Raw genomic sequence first — 19,400 nt, 5'->3', positions numbered from 1 at the left:
ATTCCAGAGACACAGATTTGGGGTGTGATGAGCCTATGCGAGTTAGTCAGAGGTAGAGTTCGTGCCCTGGGTGGCCTTTTGGATTGGTTCGAGAGCACGATCGGGGTGAAGCAGGGCTGCCCCCACTCACCGACTCTCTTCGGACTTTACATCAATGAGATCACATCCTTCATAGACTGCCGGCCCACTGTCACGACTGATCCATTTCCATGACCAGGTTGCATTGGGTTCTATGTAACGGAGATACGCTGACACAGGGAGACACTACTGCGATGACAGATCAGAAAGCAGCAGGAGGTGGCTAGACCACAGAACATAGAGGCTGCATTCTATTGAGGTCCGACCTATCATTGCTTTCCTCAGGGGGGATCGATAGAGAGGAGGGGTCACTCTGGACATAGCCCAGAGAGTTCAAAGATCGAGGAGACCGCGCGCCCTGCCACAGTGCGAGATAGCTTAACAGATGCAAATACAATATATTTTCACAGCTCATCAAAGAGCTATGAGCAAGGGCCCTAGCATGCCCTTTGCTCCAGCCCACTGAGGCTTGCATGAGTCTATTACTTTGTGTGCACTTTGTCCCATAGGCCCGCGAGGCCTCCCGCATACGTTAATACATCTCTCTCTCTCTCTCTCTCTCTCAGAAATAAAAAAACTTAAATTAAAAAGTATTACACACGCACGCACGCATGCACACACATTTACATTAAATATAAAAGATAACCTTATATATATGTGATAATATACATTATTTAGTATATATATATATATATATATATAATATGTGTATATAATACTTGTTAATTTATATATATATGTATATATAATATAATATAATATATGTGCATATCTATATCTATATCTATATCTATATATACACACACACACACATACACACATGTGGCAGTTTCCCCCCTCTCTCTACTATATATATACATCCATATTGCATTAACATTTTATCTTGACCTCTCACACTTATCCCATAAATCTCTCTCTCTCTCTCTCTCACACACACACACACATACACATACACACACACACACACACACGCACGCACGCACGCACGCACGCATGCACACACACACACACAAACTCTCTTTCTCTTAGTGCACCCGTATAAAATTTTCTAATAAAAGAATAGACGTAAATATAGATGTATCTATATGTGTGTACATGGCCTTGATTGTGTAACATGCGTGCATATTTCCTTTTTAGCTTTTGTATTTAAACATGCATACGACTTTTTCTCAACTAAAAATAATGCTTAGGCTTAGTTGAGATCTAATTCAAAATTTTCTAAAAAGAATGAAAATATTGAGATCCATAATAATACCTAAATTGTGATTCCTTGGAATTAAAGCAAAACTTGCAAGAAATAGGCTTAACTCATTGAGGGGATCATTCAAATCGAATAACCAAGTGTCGAGAAAGCCACAATGAGGCCAAAGACAATTACAAAAAGTTGACTCTGTTAATAGCTCTTTTTGTAGGACGTGTGTGTGGTTGAGTTGATGATTATATTTTTCCTTAAAGAAGGGCATGATCCTAATTTTGCTGCTCACAGTTGCTTCGCCATCTAGTACAAACTTATTTTCCCCAATCCTTTTGCTTGACAAGTCTTGGAGTGGATACTTATTTGGAAATTCATGGTGCTTAACATTACCTTGAGATCTCTCAAGGTTGGCACCACCTAGTTAAGGGTAGTGCCTCTTCTCTTCATTCGTGTGGGAGACATCAATGCATAAGATTGATGGGCACTTAATGACCTTGGAGAGTTCCCACCAAGGGTGTAGACCCATGCTTTGCTGCTCAACATGACACTGCTATAGTCTCGGATGTAGTGTCTAGCACACTCACCCATACTCTTATTAAGAGTATATGGAAAACTTGCAAGATCAAGAACTAAAGATTTTAACTTCTTCAATAGCAGCTATGACACACATGTAAGATCGGATGAATGATAGAGGAGGTCTATGAAGGTTCTTAGTGCCATGCTATACTTCGCAAAATCAACCATATTTCAAATCTCCCTCTATTGTTTCCCATCATAAATTTGTTATGTGTTCTCTACATGTTTGCATATCTACCCTCATACCTTGTTTCCATCCCTCCCTCTTTACAAACAATTCCAACTGACATTCTGGTTTCTTGCTCATTGTGGACCTTTCTTTCTCTCAAAAAAGCCTCAGATTATTCAATTCATCTAGCCTTTCCTTCCTTCAAAACAATGTTAGTCAGACTCTTGGTGTTTTATAGTTTTCCCACATATTGGTCACAAAACATATAATTACAATATGACTGATTCAGACTTTGTTCAAAACAATGTTAGTCAAGGCTCTTGGCATTTTATAGTTTTCCCACATATTGGTCACAAAAGTTATATTTACAATATGACTCATTTAGACAACGAATCGGTCTCGAGAATAGGGATTGGCTTACATTTTGGAGGCACAACCAACCAAGGAGATTAGAGTTGATGTAGAAATGAATAGTTGGCTGTGCAGCAATATGTAGGACATGGTCGCTCGATTTCTCTTGGGTGGAAGTCTAGTAACCGTTCTACTTCAAGAAAATAAATGATAGTGACCAAATTGTAGAAGCAATATGGAGGAGTTTCTCTTGGCTTCTAGAGTCTCAAATCAAGGCTGCCTCCACCTGCACTCTCCTGCAAACAATAGGTGGCTTCACTATCTCCCCTAACCCACTTCAACAATAGCTGTGGAACATCAAGATGAGTAAGCATAAATTGGAGCCGAACATAGTGCCTCAAACCATTGCCATCGCAAGATGAGTAAGCAAAAATTGGAACCTGTATAGTGCTTTGGTTTGCCTTAACATGTGCTCAACCAAAAGGTTGTCACCCTTCATTTTAAAATTTGCATGCTGTTTTAATTGAAGAACAAATACGATGTCATTGGTAATCGTATCCCGATGCTTCATCGGCTTTAGCAAAGAAAGAAATCTTCGGACCATGTTCTCAATAGATCAAGGGGATGCCATAGATTTAAGGAAGATGATACTAATAGATTTGTTGAACTGGTTCTCTCTCCCTCCCCCCTCCTCTCTCTCTCTCTCTCTCTCTCTCTCTCTCTCTCTCTCTCTCTCTCTCTCTCTCTCTCTCCCTCCCCCTTATATATCTCCCTAAGCTCCTTGCTGAACTGCTATACACGTGATGATTGATGATATTTGACAATACAAATCCTGCTTAGCAACTTCTCTGACATTGGCAAGTTGAGATACAAATTCTGCCTAGCATCTGCTTCGACAGTGGCAAGCCTTGCGCTCATACTCACGTCATTGAACTCGTGTACATGCACGAACTATGCTGCTCCACTAATATATAATATAATATAATCTCTCTCTCTCACTCTCCCCCATTTGTCTGTTGTACCTCTCCCATAACCTCCCCCCGTTGTCTGTCGTACCTCTCCCATAACCTCTCCCGTCATCCATCGTATCAGCTCTCCCATCATCCATTGTAGCTCTTTCCCCCTTGCCAGCCCTGGCCTCCATCGTTGCCCAGCCTTAGCCGTTGACACCCTCACCATACCTCTCACTAGTAGTAGCCACGAGAGGAGCAGCTAGTGTCTCTGACAGTAGCCACCAGGACATTTGACCCCCCTTCCAACTTTGTTGACAACCATCCCCCCTAAAAAAACCCTAGAGTTAAAGGTGCAACTGGCATATGCAGTAGCTAGAATTTAGGTTCTAAAAGGACCTCTCACAAGCACGTAGTCATCGATGAGGTTGTGAAATCTTGCAAGGCTTTCCCCCCCTACCCCCCAGCTGGTCTCCACATTCAAAGATCTAGTTCACATTGAAGTATAGACCGCAAAGAAGGAAGTGATTATGGAGTTTGATCAAAGGTAAATAAGGCTGAGATTCACGAAGAGATTTACATGCAACTAGGCATGATAATTGTTTCAAGATTAGAATAGGGGCACTCCCCAAAGGATCGCACAAAGAGGAGGACTCTTTCAGCAACACCTTAGCACATGTCAAAGTCGCCATGCCTAACATAGATTGGACGGTTGAGAGAGATGATGCTCTTGATGATGATGACCCCAGAGCAACTCATATATTGCAGTCTAAATTTTAGGTCATGCTATCATTACACTTAACTCATAGGATCTATGGGTCAAGCTTCTCTGACAATCCTACAAGTTGAAAGGAACTAGATATGGATAGCTGAAGAACTTACATGAGCTCAATTGAAAAATAAGATAGCGGAAATAGCTAAGGTCAAGGATGCTAGGAATGATGGAAAATGGGTAGTGTACTATGATGGTGTAGCACTAATTAAAGAGTTTAACCCAGCCCAAAAGACTCTCAGTATTAAACTGATGTATGGCCGATTACATTTTTTCCAAGTCATAATGTAGGTATTGTAAATAATTGGAGCTACTTTATGCACTCCTTTGGAGCTAGCCTCCCTAAGCTGATGTACTATTTGGTTTCCATGTTGTCCCCCATAGACATCTTGGTCTCTCGTGGACGTTAATAGACTCTCTCTCTCTCTCACTCTCTCTCTCTCTCTCTCTCTCTTAGGTCTCTGAAAAGAAATATAATAATTAAGGAGACTATCTATTCACACATGGAGCAATGTATGTATGTATACATATACATATACATATAAATATCCCTATAACCAAAAAGAGAGATAAATTAAATAAAAAGTATTATATATACATGTACTATCTATGTATTATATATACATGTACTATCTATACCTATGGATCTCTCTCTCTCTCACACACACACACACACACACACACACACACACACACACACACACACACACACACACACATTGTCTCCATGTTAATTTGCCATGTATCATGCTTGGCTGCCATGTGGTATCTTTACACATTGATTTGTTGCCACATCATTTCTTTGCCTTGCTTCAGCCTTGCACCATCTACCAATTTTCGTTGGTGTGCCATGTTGGCAAGTATTAGCCTTGCCAAGGTTTTATATATGTATGTATGTATGTATGTATGTATATATATATATATATATATATATATATGATAATATTCTCTCTCTCTCTCTCTCTCTCAAATAAAAAAACATAAATTAAAAAGTATTACACACACACACACACACACACACACTATAACACACACATTTATGCTCACACACACAATCATTATGTGTCATTAATACTGTATTTATAGTCTCTCTCTCTCTCTCTCTCACACACACACACACACACAATTCCAATTATATCCTTGCACAATCATTATGTGTCATTAATATTGCATTTATAGTCCCTCTCTCTCTCTCTCTCACACACACACACACACACATACACGCACACACACACACACACACACACACACACACACACACACACACACACACACACACACACACACACACACACACACACACACACACACACACACACACACACACACACACACACACACACACACACACATACATTTCTAGTTCAGGATGTGCCTTGCCAATTTTCTGCATGACACTATTGTCTATATCATAGATTTCATTGAAAATTATTCATTTCAAGAACAATATGAGATACAAAGTGCTCATCACTGGTACAACAAGTAGATAACAATTCTTGTGCATATCACGTACAATCATTTGCTTGATTCTTCTATGATTGATTTCAATCTTCTATGATTGATTTCAATCTTCTATGATTGATTTCAATCTTCTATGATTGATGCCAATCTGCTTGCTGACTCCCAGGAGTCTAGGTCAGTGCAAAGCACATACCATTTCTACATTTCAGATGATAGGGACCATGACACATTATTTGTGAAGCATGCTATTCTACTGCATTGGGAATGGTTGGAAAAAGAAAATCCCCATGCAAAAAATATAAAACAACATTGGGTGTGTTCAGATGGTGCTGCCTCTCAATTTAAATCAGCCAGTGGATTCTACTTTATCTTAAGATTCAAATCCCTAACCGGTTTAAACATGATGTGGAATTTGTTTGGGTCTAGCCATGGCAAGAGTGAACATGATGGATGTGGTGATGTTATTAAGTAAGCTCTATTTAAACACCAATTAACATGCCCTCAAGAAAAGCTCAATGATGCCCATGATGATGTACTATCTTAGAGGCCCGACACCATCATGCAGTATTTGTGTTACCTCGACCTCTTTCTACCCTTTCTTGAATGACTACTTTGCCATCTCGCTATACATCCCATTTTCCTTCCTACCTCGCAGCAATCACTCGAATCATCCCCACTCTTTTGTGCTCTTGTTGTAAGAGTGTGAGATCATCATCCAAATAGGTTCTAGTCTCCTTTAGAGCTGCCCTCATACTCATGAAGGTAGACCGGTCGACTATTGTCCAAAATCTCACAATCATAGGTCTTGTTGTTGCATCATCCTTTCCTACCCTCCAAGCTACCTCGAAGGTAAGATTGACTCCTGTCTAAGTGATTAAAGCTTTAGCATCCACCATTGCAGTTCCCAACTGTGAGGCCTCTAATGAGAACATTTAGTGCTTTACTATTTCTTCTCTTCTCTTCCTCAAAGCCATTGGAGATAACTCTTTCTTTGTTGGCACTGCTTTTCCCTTACTACCCATTTCTTTCCATTCTTTCATATCAGCATTCCCTATGCCTATTTGTTTAGAAAACTAATGTTTCCCCCTTGTATTGTTATATATAGGGCAACACTCTCTTTCTTTAGATTTTAATTTTCTGTTTTCAGCACATTTAGCTCTTCGTTCAGAGGTGATTGGATCTCTCCTCCTTCAAGTGGACTGTAGGCTTTCAATAGTTCATTCTCATCCTTGAGCTTGGCAATTTGCATTTCTACTTCTTTGATCATCAATGTGTGGTGGCTAGTTTTGCCATCAACAAAGTGGGTCATTTCCTCTCGTATCTTTCCTATTTGGATCCCCATTTGTAATCGTATTTTTGATCTCCATTTATTCGTTTCTTCTTCTTCCAAAGAAGCACACATTTCCTGTTTGATGGCATCAATATATCCCTCTTTGCTGCCCCCAAGCGTCTTTTGTAAGTTTTCAATATCAGCATCGTCCATTTTGGAGATGTCTCTCATGGTATTGACATGCTCCCCACTTATATTATGTGCAGTTGCCCAAATGGCACTATACTTTATTTCTTTTTCTCCCCTTATTTTCATGTAAGGTGAACACTCCATACAAGACACGGCTCTACATTATCCCTTCTTGAGTATTGTGCTAAAATCCAAAATTTTGAATGCTCGCCTCGCTCTTTTTGTGATCCAAAATTTTAAAAAATTGAATTTAAAAGCGCTGTTTTGTTCTTACGGGAGAGAGAGAGAGAGAGAGAGAGAGAGAGAGAGAGAGAGAGAGAGAGAGAGAGAAAGAGAGAGAGGGAGGGAGGGAGGGAGGGAGGGAGGGAGGGAGGGAGGGAGAGAGAGAGAGAGAGAGAGAGAGAGAGAGAGAGAGAGAGAGAGAGAGAGAGAGAGAGGGAGAGGTCCTTGGGAGGCCTCACAGGCCTATGGGACAAAATACATCAAATGAAAAGAAACTCATACACGCCATAGAGAGAGAGAGAGAGAGAGAGAGAGAGAGAGAGAGAGAGAGAGAGAGAGAGAGAGAGAGAGAGAGAGAGAGGTGTCCTTGGGAGGCCTCGCAGGCCTATGGGACAAAATACATCAAATGAAAAGAAACTCATACATGCCATAGAGGGATGAAGAAAATGGCATTGTAAGGCCCTTGCTGAGTGATATGTTAAGATAAGCTATGTATCTAAAAAAACTTCACATCTTCTTTAAGGACTATTTTATTGCTGATAAATTTATGGGTCGATCCCTTTCATGTCGGCATATCTCCATGCAAAGATATAAACAAAAGAGCCCAGGAGATTGTGCAAGTTGAACTAGAATGCTAGGGTAAGGTGGGAGCTAGGTCGGACAATATTGGGATCAGAGTAAGTGCCAAGGTTCAGGTTAGTGAGGTCATCTTTTTTTATCCATTTGGAATGTTGGAGCTACACTCAAAATCCTCCTTTGCCTAGATAAACTCACAAATGCTGGGGCTGGCATCCATGTTGGCACCATAATGCACACTAAAATTGGCCTCATCATCTGCATCATTGTGCGTGGTGGTGGTGTTTCTTGGGGGAATTGGAAATTTCCCAATATGGACACCACATTCACTTCAAAAAGGGTGATGAGGGCTGGGTTGTTTCTCAGATAATCCTCCTCCTCGTCCTCATCCATGCCATCAATCATGTTGACAACTTCTGCCACATGTGGTCAGAGGTGCATATGAACTGGTCACTTCACTGTGAGTGACAACTTGACCTTTTTCCCCCTCTTCCAAATGGTGATCTGGTCAGAGTGCCAGTCCTACTTGACACGCACTTGTCGGAGGCAAGGCTCTGCCTAAGAGCATGGGATAGGCTCCACTGATATCCTCCATTTTGAGCACAACTATTGCTATCATGAATGTGAGGATGGGGGGGTAGGATAGCAACTATGATGGATACACCATGGACAAGGCCCATTGGTTGTACATACTGTTGGTCCACTATTCTAACCACCAATGGGACTAACAAGAATCCTAACCCCACCGTCGACCAACACCTAGAGTCTTAACACCAGAGCCGCCATCGAGCAGAATGCCTAGGATTGCTTGGCCCCCTAGGGTCACCATGATTTCTACTTTGTTTTCATCATACACTAGTCCGTCAGGTCCATCTCGATACAACTCAAGCTTGCCAACACAAATGTGCAGGAGGCTAGCACCCATTGGGCCTATGTCGCAAATGATGGAAGATTCCCTAGTTAGCTAGAGTATTATCCTTTGGGATTGGTGTAGTGATCTCGTGTGGAGCATGAAGTTGCTTGCATAATTATTGGTGGAAGGAAGGCATAAGATTCAATAGTTTCTCTATGGACATATTGATATTAAGGTCCTTCAACGCATCCCAAATGTCCAAACCGGGGTCGAATATCAAGGTCCAAGGGGGAGTACCTATTGATTGTCAAGCAATCATTCACTTTGAGAGCTAGGGGCGAGGAGGCTGGAGTTCTTTGACCCACTTTGACACCGTGGTGCAAACTTGTTCTTGCAATCATATAGCACTTTTGTTTTTTGGATGAGATGCTCTTTCAACAATATAGGACTTGACAGAATGTTCTTCACCCTTATCATGGCATTGATGATGATAGCATTGTCACAATCCCAATCATCTAGCTTGGCAAGTTCCTCAATATGCATGGCATTGACCTGAGGTGCAACAGGAGGGGTTGCAACTATTTGTGTGCCTATTTTCTCATTCTCAGCCTGATGCCACTTAAACGGTTCACACTCATTATTACGGTGACTAACCACACCATACTATTAACAATAATTGTGTTGGGAGGGCCAATATTGGAAGTCCATGTTGAGGATGGTAGGGATTGCTATCAACGATAGGTGATGTGGCAGGGGCTATAGCTTGGAGCTCGAGCAACAATTGGGTCCAAACAATAGTAGCTGTAGGTAAAGGTGCCCTGTGTGCGTTACAGTGGCACACGTCGATCGTGTGGGTTGCGATCTGGTAGATAGAACACCAAGGGTGATTGAATTTGCATTCTTTTAAGCCACACCTATTGTTCTAGTATTCTAGCATTTTGTGCACCACACACTTGGTTAGAGACTTGGAGAAGCAGCAGTGCCATCTTTGAAAAAATGAGCATTGACCACTACCCTTTCTAGAGCCATTGTATCAATCTTTGTTGTTGCTTGCTTTTGTCCATGATGTCGCTCGGTGTCATCTTTCAAATTGTTGGACTCAGATGTAGAGGTAGAACACTCTTCCAAGGACTAAGCTATATTACTTAGCACCAAAGCATTGATACTAGTGGACTAACATTTGTTTAGCCTGACGACCGCTCTGAACAATGTTCTCGAACCTCAACTGTGCAGTATTTGTAGAGCCCATATATCGTCTTCATTTCTTATTAAGAACATGAAAAAAGTAAGAGTTGAGAGCTTTGGCTAGTGAGAGATTAGCCTGGGGTAGCCATTTCTAAAGTAAGTTGACTTTGGCCACATATTGAGCCAATGACATGTCCTTTTGATCCATGCAACCCTTGTTGCCGAGGACAAGCACTGCAGTCTTTTCATGATGATACCGGTTGAGAAAGGCCTCTTAGAGCAAAGGTTCTACAATGGCCTAAACCATATTAGGAAGCCCAAGAGGCTGCCTTGCTTTTGAGTCTCGGGAGGAATGTGGCGATCTTTAGCTCCTCAGTGGCAAGAGGAATGTGGTGATCCTCAACTCCTCAGTGCATTGCACTACAGTGATATTCACTTGTCAAGAAATCTCAAATAGCATGATATGGGCATCAATGTCATTAGTATCATGGCTCAAGAATTGAGGATACTTGACCGTCATCGTAGGGCAGGGGCGTGTAGGAGCACGAAGATACTTGATCATCATCGTAGGGCAAGGGCGTGCAAGCGTAGGGCATCAACATCGTTAGCATTATGGCTTGAGAATTGAGGATACTTAATTGTCATCATAGGGTGGGGGCATGGAACAGTGTCGAAGGCCTTTCGAAAGTCTACGGAGCCTGCCTAAAGGAATCTTTCACTAAGTACAATATGTTTAGTGGCCTCAAGTCTCATGATAGACATAAGTTCTTACAGATTAGCTTTTCTTTATTTGATATATCATGAAAGTGTGGTTTTGTACCTAGAGTTTATCATTGTAACACACTTTTGTTCATAAATCCAACTGCGGTGGTGAAAGGATGGTTGTGAGAAGATGTCAAATAACCATCTACAAGATCAATGGCCTCATGAGTTATGCTCACTACACATCATTAGATGTCTTTATGATATATTGGTAAGTGTTCTATCCTGCAATACATCATGCTCATAGGTCACAAAGGCCTATCAAACTAAATGTATCATACTTAAACATCCCAAAGAGGGGATCTACACGTGCCTTTATAGTACATCCAAAAAAAAGAACTTTGAAAGGTGCCAAAAATTACATCCTAGTGATTAAGAGTGGTAGCTACCATGAGTGATGTGTGTTATGTGGGTCTAGGATCCCCAGGCGAGTCCAATTGTCTCTCGAGCATATGGGAGATGAACTTCTATTGTTTTCTACAACACTTTGTAGGCTGAACCCTCGAGTAATAGATAGTTGCATGGTGTCATAACCTATGAAATTGTACCTTTCGGATGGGGCACATACTTGTTGGGGCCATGGCTTGGGGTGTTCACTACATAAAAGCCACATATACTAAGTACATTTAGAGGGTATTTTTAAGTACCCTTATTTGTAAATACTAAGCTTGTAAATAACCCCTTCCCTTCGTAGAATTTATAGATTGAAGATTCTTTCGAAAGTCCCATTTGAAACCTATTTTGTGAGTGAAATTCTATAAACTTTTACAAATTTTGAAGATTAAAAATCCCTTGTGTTGAACTCATGTGCCATACTTGCATATTCTTGAGTAAACCCCCACGAGGCTTGTGATGAGTCTTTTACTCGTAGGTCACATGCCTTGTGGAGTCCAATCAGTGTGTCCACCTCCCCATAAGGATGATGATTCTCTGTTTCTAAGATCGACGATTCTATAAGAGCTTGAAATTATGACATATTTTTAAATCTAAGCATGTAAAACTTACGCTAAATTGTCACTTTTATTTTCATGGGCAATAGAAAATGTGTTCTCCTAGCACCCACTGAGAAAGTTTCATTTGAATGAGCTTGTGCAAATCTTGAGTGCTTTCTATGTTTTATTGTGAAGGAGAATCTTGAGTGCACCCTTTGGAGGTGGAGGTGTAGAGGGAGTGAGGAGTATAGTAGTACGCTTAAGTTCCCTACTGTCGTGTAGTACACTTTGGAGGTGGAGGTGTGGAGGTATACTGGTACTCTTAAGTTCCCTATTGCCATATGCACACTTTGGAGGTGGAGGTGTAGTGGTATAGTCATTAGTGGGATTCTTAAGTTGCGTATATGTGCACACGGTGGAGGTGGAGGTGTGGAATACTAGTAGTAGTAAGTTGACTATGTGCACATGTAGAGGTGAAGGTGGAGGTGTGGTATAGTAAGTTGACTATAGTAGTAATCTTATGTTCCCTAGTGTCCATGTGTCACGTTCCCTATAGCAAACTTGTGTTCCCTATTGTTACGTGTCACGAGAGCAATCTCCGTATTGAGCAATCTATATATTGCCATGTGTCACAAGAGCAATCTATTGAGAAATCTATGTATTGCCATGTGTCACAGAGCAAACGTGCCATGTGTAAAGCATGCCATGTGTAAAGCAGGGAGCAAGACAACACATTATAAGAATTGCTCATTTGAGTGCAAGACAACACATTCTCATTGTCATTGTTTGGAAAGCTCTCTGGCTCACAGTCGCCACCCACAAACACTCTAGCCATCCTGTTCCTCACCTCTCAATTGCAGATTTGCACAGATCTCTGTTTGTCCGAACATTCTTGCACCATGGCTCGCCACAGACGACACACCGCCGCTCCCATGACTACCACCACTTCTTCTTACCGTGGGTACCCCGGGCTTCCCCTCTGCTGGCAGTGCGGATCGCATCAGAACCCCTGCCATTGTAAGGTCGTCGGTCCTACCCTCGGATTTGTGGCTTTCTGCGTCGCTGCTCTGGTCGAATGGCCTGTGGGAGCCGTGGTCTACTGCTTTCGCCACATCAAAGGCCGGCGCATTATGTCTCACCCTTCTCGTGTCGTATACCCGCGCGTTACAAGCGCCATCCCCTTCTGATCGACTTAATCTTTACTGATGTCCGTTACGTCCGTGCTTTCACTCATCTCCACCGAGCGATCATGATGCAGGTGTTCGCATCGTTCTTTCGTTTGCTTAATAAAGGCCAATTTGTTTCTCATCATAAGACCGCCTAAATCTGATATGTTGGGCGTCGCTTTACGTCCAAATTGTATGATACTTAAATAAATGCGGCATTTACCATCTGTATCCTCTCTTCATTCACTCGAATTGAGGAGTCTAACATAGGAAGATTTTAGGGGTTTTCTTATTTTGATGCTGAGTTTGATCCCGAATTGTGCCATTCTAACGTTGAATATGATTAACGATTTGTGTTAACGGTAATGAAAGGTTACTAGTTATTGATACGTTAGTGAATTTAGGTTAGAATGAGGTTACACGCGAGACAAGGATAATATGCACTTAGCATGTAAATGCATTTTAATGTGCATGTGCCTAAAATTTCATGGTCCAAGGCTGCAAGGCCTACTTCAGCATGATAGGCACATGTTCTACACGTCCCCTACTCTCATGTTTCCCCCCCGCTCTCTTCTTTCTCCCCCCTCCCAATCTCTCTTTTCTCATATTCTACTTTTCCCTACTCTTCCCCTGCAGTTTTATCTACTTGTATTGTATTGCTTTGGGCTTATCTTTGTGTTCTTTTCTCCTTTTTTTAGATTTAGATAATCTTTCCTTTTAGAGAAAGGACACATACGTGGCTTTTGGGGGAGGTTATGTCCAATAGAGAAAAGAGGACACATGATGTTGCTTTTGGGGGAGATTATGTCCAAAATTTCTCAACCCCATTACTTTTCAAAATATCTTTCATGTTATCTTAGGCAAAATGATATAGGCACATTAAACGGGAGGATAAAGGAGGATTCTGATACTATAGCTGTCCTCCATCCATCACCTCCAATCAGTGTCATGCTTAGGCTCTTAGGTTCAAGTATTTCTATGGCTATGAGTCACATGGAGGTGATAAGCTCGTTGTGACACACGCAAGCTCAAGTCTTTTTTTAGTAGTCCTGTTCTACTTCTTTTTGTGGGAGAAAGAAGTAAGTGACTTGGCTGTCTTCTCATCGCTTCACGACAAACCTCGTTGCTTCGCGACAAACCTTTGTTCAAGCCTTATGAACCACTAAAAGATTTTATTGTCTCCTTCTCAAATAAACAACCCTCTACAAGTGTACAAAAAACATCAAATGGACAACTTGTAGCCAAAAAATGAATAAAAAGATGAGCTGACAATTTATCTTCTGGCCAAAGTACAACTGCCACTCGAGCCCTCTTACATGAGGGTCGTACAAGCACACAAAGGAGTTCTACTCAATCAGCTCTTCTAGTCTCAGGAAATCAATTACCTTAGCCCCAAAAGTTGCTAAAAAGTAGGTTCAAAATTTAATGAAAAATGGTACACATGGCAATTCTAGTGCCATCGAACTCACCAAAATTTGCTTTTATGAGTGAACAATCTATAGAAAGGACACCAACGTCTTGACCATATGTTTGTATATTTATAATTAACGATGAAGATTTGCATAAGTGGTACACAGGCCAACACTAGTGCTATTGATCTTTCACCAAGAGCACATTTGAACTCAACAAAAATTTCTTCTATTAGTGAACAATTTGTAGAAAAGACACTGCGTCTTGACCATATGTTTGAGTGCCTGCAATTATTGATGAACATTTGCCTAAGGGTTAAGAGGAGTAGCTCCAGCCGCATGCTCTAGTAGGCTTTCTTCCTAGATCAATCCCTGTGCTACCTACCTAGAAACTTGGCATAGGAACAATTGGGTTAAGAAAGGTCTTACAATCACTAATGTACATATTCTTAGGAAGGGATACTGCGTGTTCTTGTTTGAAGGGGAAAATATGGCAACCAGAGATCTACAACAAGGACCCTAGACTATGAGAAATCAACTCTTGTATCTAGAAAGGTGTTACCAGACTTACGTCTGTCCTTGTGCCACAAAGCAGTTGCTTTGTGTAGTAGTATATGAAAGGCTGTAGGTGTAAAAAAAAGAATAGTCCATAAACCCAAGCAAAAATCCTCAGGGAGCCCTTGTTTCTAGTTTTGATTTAGCTAAGGATATGCGTATTACCCTTGTGATCCTCAATAGGAGGGGGGAAAATATTTAAAGAAAAATCGTTGGTTTATAGAAATCTACTCAACTCTTGCCTTCTTTGTGGGCTCTCAAGCCACATAGTCAAAAAATTGTCCCTAGAAAAAGGCTAAAGCCAAGCATATTATTGTATCTACTCGTCTACCTACAATGCCAAGAGGCAAGTGGGTACCTAAAGCCCAAAAATCCCAAGATGTCTCTAGTGCTGATCTTGCTAAGGAGGAAGAAAAGACTTTCATTACCTGGGTGACCTTACAAATCAAGGACAAGTGGAGTCTTCATCTCCAAGAATGTTTTCAAAGTGTTAGTGGATCAAGAAACATATGAATGGATCCAAGAGCAAGAAAACAATCTTGAGGACATTGAGGTCAAACCAGGTTAGTCCAAGGACTTTGACGATGATGTAAATAATATGGATGCAATGGTGGCTGATGTGAATGATGAAGAAGAATCTAAAAACGAACTCCCAATGCCAATGCTAGGAGCAAAAGAATTCTCTATGTAATTGTTTCCTCCAAGAGAGACAATAATAAGTCAAAGGCATAGCTGTGGAGGTGAACGGGGAAAATCTTTTGGCGAGCTTTTTAATGTGAGCTTTTTTACCATTTCCTTTTTTTTTGCGAGCTTTTTTTAGAAATCCATATGTGTTTTTGTTATAAGAAAGATGGGGAGGTTAGAAAGAGGGGGAGAGGATATAGGATATGTTCATTTTCATAGCATGTGGGAGGGGTGGAAGAGTGTATAATATGCACAAGGGGGGGGCGGATGTGAGTGGCAGTAGGAGGCAAAAAATTATGGAAGATATGTCCATATTTAAAGTAGAAGGGAGGAACTATGGGAGATATGTTCATTTTAAAAGTGTATAATTTGAAACTTTTGACCTCATATTTGGATTCCTCGTTGAATTTCGATCATTTTGAGTACCAACATGACCATATTCCAATAAAAATTGAAAAAATGGTGTTTTTGTCATTTTGGCCTGTTTTGGGCCTATTTTGAGTCTGCGCTGACTCAAAATAGGCCCAAAACAGGCCAAAATGACAAAAACACCATTTTTAAAATTTTTATCGGAATATGGTCATGTTGGTACTCAAAATGACCGGAATTCGACGAGGAATCCAAATATGAGGTCAAACTTGTCAAATTATACACTTTGAAAATGAACAAATTTCCCACATGCTCTCCCTTCCCCTTTGCATTTAGTAGATGAACATAACTTTCACATTCCTCATCCTCTCTCTCCTCCTTGCACTCCTCTTTGCATACCTTATAAGCTCCCCCTCTACGTTCTCCACTATGATAACGAATATATGTTCCAACTCCCCTCCCCTCCCTTCTCCATGCCACCTTACCCATGCGCCCGTCCCTCCCCCTTTCCTTTATCTTCCCTCCCCCCCCTCTCTCCTCTTAACTGCAACCACAACCCAAACTTTCAACCCACCCCACTCCATGAACCCCCCCCCCCCCCTCTCTCTCTCTCAGGTGAATGAAAAGCTCGCAATATTCATGAAAATTGAAAAAAAGCTCATGACAAAAAGCTCACCAAAAAATCACACCCGAGGTGAACAGCCCTAACCCCAAGGCTAGAAAGGGGTAAAAGAGAAATAGTAATTAAACCAAATTCTTTTATAACACTTGATGTATATGGCCTTACAGACCCCTCCAGAGGGTAGGAACTATCTAGTTGGCTGAGATCTAGCTCTCTTTCCTCAACCTTTCTTGCACTTCAAGAAGTCAAGGTCACAAACCTTACACTTGAAATCAAAATGAAAGATATCAACAGAATGAGGGATTGCTAATATACAAATAATGATGAGGGTAGGGGAGGAACTGCAATTGGAGTTCTCACCTAAAGGATGCCATAGTCAGGGAATGGACATATGTTTTTCAAAGGCAAATTTCTTCATCGAGTGAATTTGAAGGGGGTCCGGTTCACAGTTGTTTCATAGTTGTTTGAGTTTATGATCCTACTTGCACTCAAAGAAGAGCACAAACTTGGGAATCCTTAACTATGTTTAATGGGAATGCCTTTGTCCTAGGTGCATGGGGAGTCATATGTGACTCTAATAATAATGCCTTTGTCCTAGGTGCATAGGGGGACATTTGTGATGCAGTAGCTCTCTCAACATGAGCATGGAGATGAGCTTTTTTTAATTTGATACATCATGATTGTTATGATTTTGTACATAGAGTTCATCATTGTAACACACTTTTGCTCATCTAGTTTATCCTTCCAATCATGGTGAAAGATGTTTGTTAGAAGATGTGAAAAAGGCCATCTACAAGATCTATGGCCTCATGAGTTATCCTGACTACCGATCCCTAGATCTCTTCATGATATAATGGTAAGTATTATATCCTACACATCATGCTCAAATACCACAAAGGACTATGAAGCTAAATATCATGAATTGTATTATGCTCAAACACCTCATATAGGGGAAGTCGAGGTGTGTAAATATAGTACATAAATGAAAAAGAGCTTTGAAAGGTGCCAAAAACTAAGCAACCTACATCTTAGTGATTGAGAGTGGTAGCCATCATGAGTGATGTGCGCTATGTGGGACTAGGTTTCTGAGCATGTTGGAGATGAACTTCTATTGTCCTCTACAACACTTTGCAGGCTGAACCCTCGAGTGTAAGATAGTTGCATGGTGTTGTGATGCTTTGAATATTATACCCCGAATGGGGAAGATACTTGTTGGGGCATGGCTTGGGATGTTCACCCATATCTGGATGAGATACTCACACCTCGAGGATATCAAGCTAGTCCGTCTACAGCTATAGATGGTTCTTCGCAAAATGTGGCAGTAGTGGCATGGGTTCAATGACACAGACAACAAGTTGCTCCATGCTGCATATGGACATTGACACGGTAGTGATGTGGCTTGTTCACATTCTTGTGCAACCCCACAACAAAGGTCGTTGGAAGAGTCGTTCAAACAACAACATATAGAGAAAGCACATCAAGAGTTTTTTGAGGCCATTTGCCACACTGAGTATCTGCTAAGCGTGGTGCAAAACCCGCATTGGAAAAGAGCCATGGCATTTGTAGTAAGGGCCAGTCTAGGTTTTACCATGCCGAGTTACAATGATGTCCACAACAACTACTTATATGCATATTATGAGAGGATCAAACAAGAGATGCAACAAGTAGTATATGATGGTAATGCGAGAATAGGCTCAGTGATGGATGGAAAAATGTCACCAAGTGTCCCTTGATTAATATCATGGTTGTAACATTTAAGGGACAGGCCTTTCATGAGTCCATCGACACAAATAGACATGCCAAGACAGGTGAATAATCACTGAACAACTGGAAAGAGTGATTCTTGAGTTGGGAAATTTAACATTGTTTAGATAATCATCGATGATGCAAAGAATTGTCAAAAAGTTGGAAGAATTATAAGTAGAAAATATTTGACTATTTGGGCAATGCCATGCTCTTGCCATTGTCTTGACCTTACCCTTGAAGATTTGTATAAGTCAGCACGGAGATCCATTGGCTCAAAGCAGCTGTGGATGAAGGTCGAATAATGGTATTGTACTTTGTTAGCCACGAGAGACTATTGGGCATATTTAGAAATCACCAACCTGCGAACAAGCCACTTGAGTTTCTAAAGCCTGTCAAAACATGTTTTAGAACAAAATATATAATGCTGGAGCATTCTCTCAAGCTACAAGTTGTAATCGAGACATTATTTAGTGTAGAAGCTCACGAGTAGATAAAAGAGTCAACTTCACCAAACACCCACGTCGAGTTCACCGAAATGAAGCATCTCAATCAAAATGCTAGCTTCTAAAGAAAATAGCTAATGTGGCTGATGCAAACTAGTATGGTTTGCCATTCAAAGACTAGACATGAAAGGTTCAAGTTTGGGCAATGCCTACATGGCTTGGTGGATTGGTAAGCGGGACCTATTGAAGGAAAATACAAGAGTTGGTGATTCTGGCTACAATGCTAGTCATCGCACAATTTTGCATAAGAGCTTTCGAAAGCGATGGAACCATGACCACAACGATCTTCACTATGGCCAGTATTTTAGATCCCCAATGGTGGGAGTATCGTTCAAAAGAATTGGAGCAGATAATGCTACCTTGGCATAATTATTTGAGGATAAAGGTGAATATGCTGCTTCTATCAGGGAATTATCCACATTTTGGAATAGGGAAGGACTATTTGCATATTCAAGAATACAGGACCTTGCAAAAGAGATGCTTGCATGAAGATGGTGGGAGGACTGTGGGGCATCGATACCTCATTTGCAAACCTCGGCCTTGAAAGTGCTGTCGTAGCCTTGCAGGCTGCAACAATTCCTCTAGTGAATGAAATTGGAGTAATTACAAGTTTGTACATTCCGTCACAAGAAATCATTTGAACATGGAAAGAGCAGAGAAAATATGTCTATGCAAATGGTAGAGTGTTGGACTATGTTAGGGGAGAGAGTACTAATGGAGATCTAGCAAAGTGGGTTGTGATCTCCCAGGTCCATTACATGATCCTCCCATTATTAGACAATTGCAAGCCAAAGCCGAAGCAAGC

General features: G+C 41.1%; 1 protein-coding gene across 1 annotated transcript; it reads left to right on the top strand.

Annotated features, from left to right (window-relative positions):
* Positions 1-12,318: 12,318 nt before the first annotated feature.
* On the top strand, positions 12,319-12,918 carry LOC147897973 (uncharacterized). Its single transcript, XM_087380904.1, has one exon. It carries the CDS (start codon positions 12,441-12,443, stop codon positions 12,726-12,728), a length of 288 nt encoding a protein of 95 aa, XP_087237030.1. The 5' UTR covers positions 12,319-12,440; the 3' UTR covers positions 12,729-12,918.
* The last annotated feature ends 6,482 nt before the right edge of the window (positions 12,919-19,400 follow it).

Source organism: Dipteris shenzhenensis, chromosome 10 (genome assembly GCF_047967505.1).
Source record: "Dipteris shenzhenensis isolate YYH24624 ecotype China chromosome 10, Dip_SZ_1.0, whole genome shotgun sequence".
In the NCBI taxonomy this organism is placed as follows: Eukaryota; Viridiplantae; Streptophyta; class Polypodiopsida; order Gleicheniales; family Dipteridaceae; genus Dipteris; species Dipteris shenzhenensis.
This window is presented reverse-complemented; position numbering and strand designations above follow the sequence as displayed.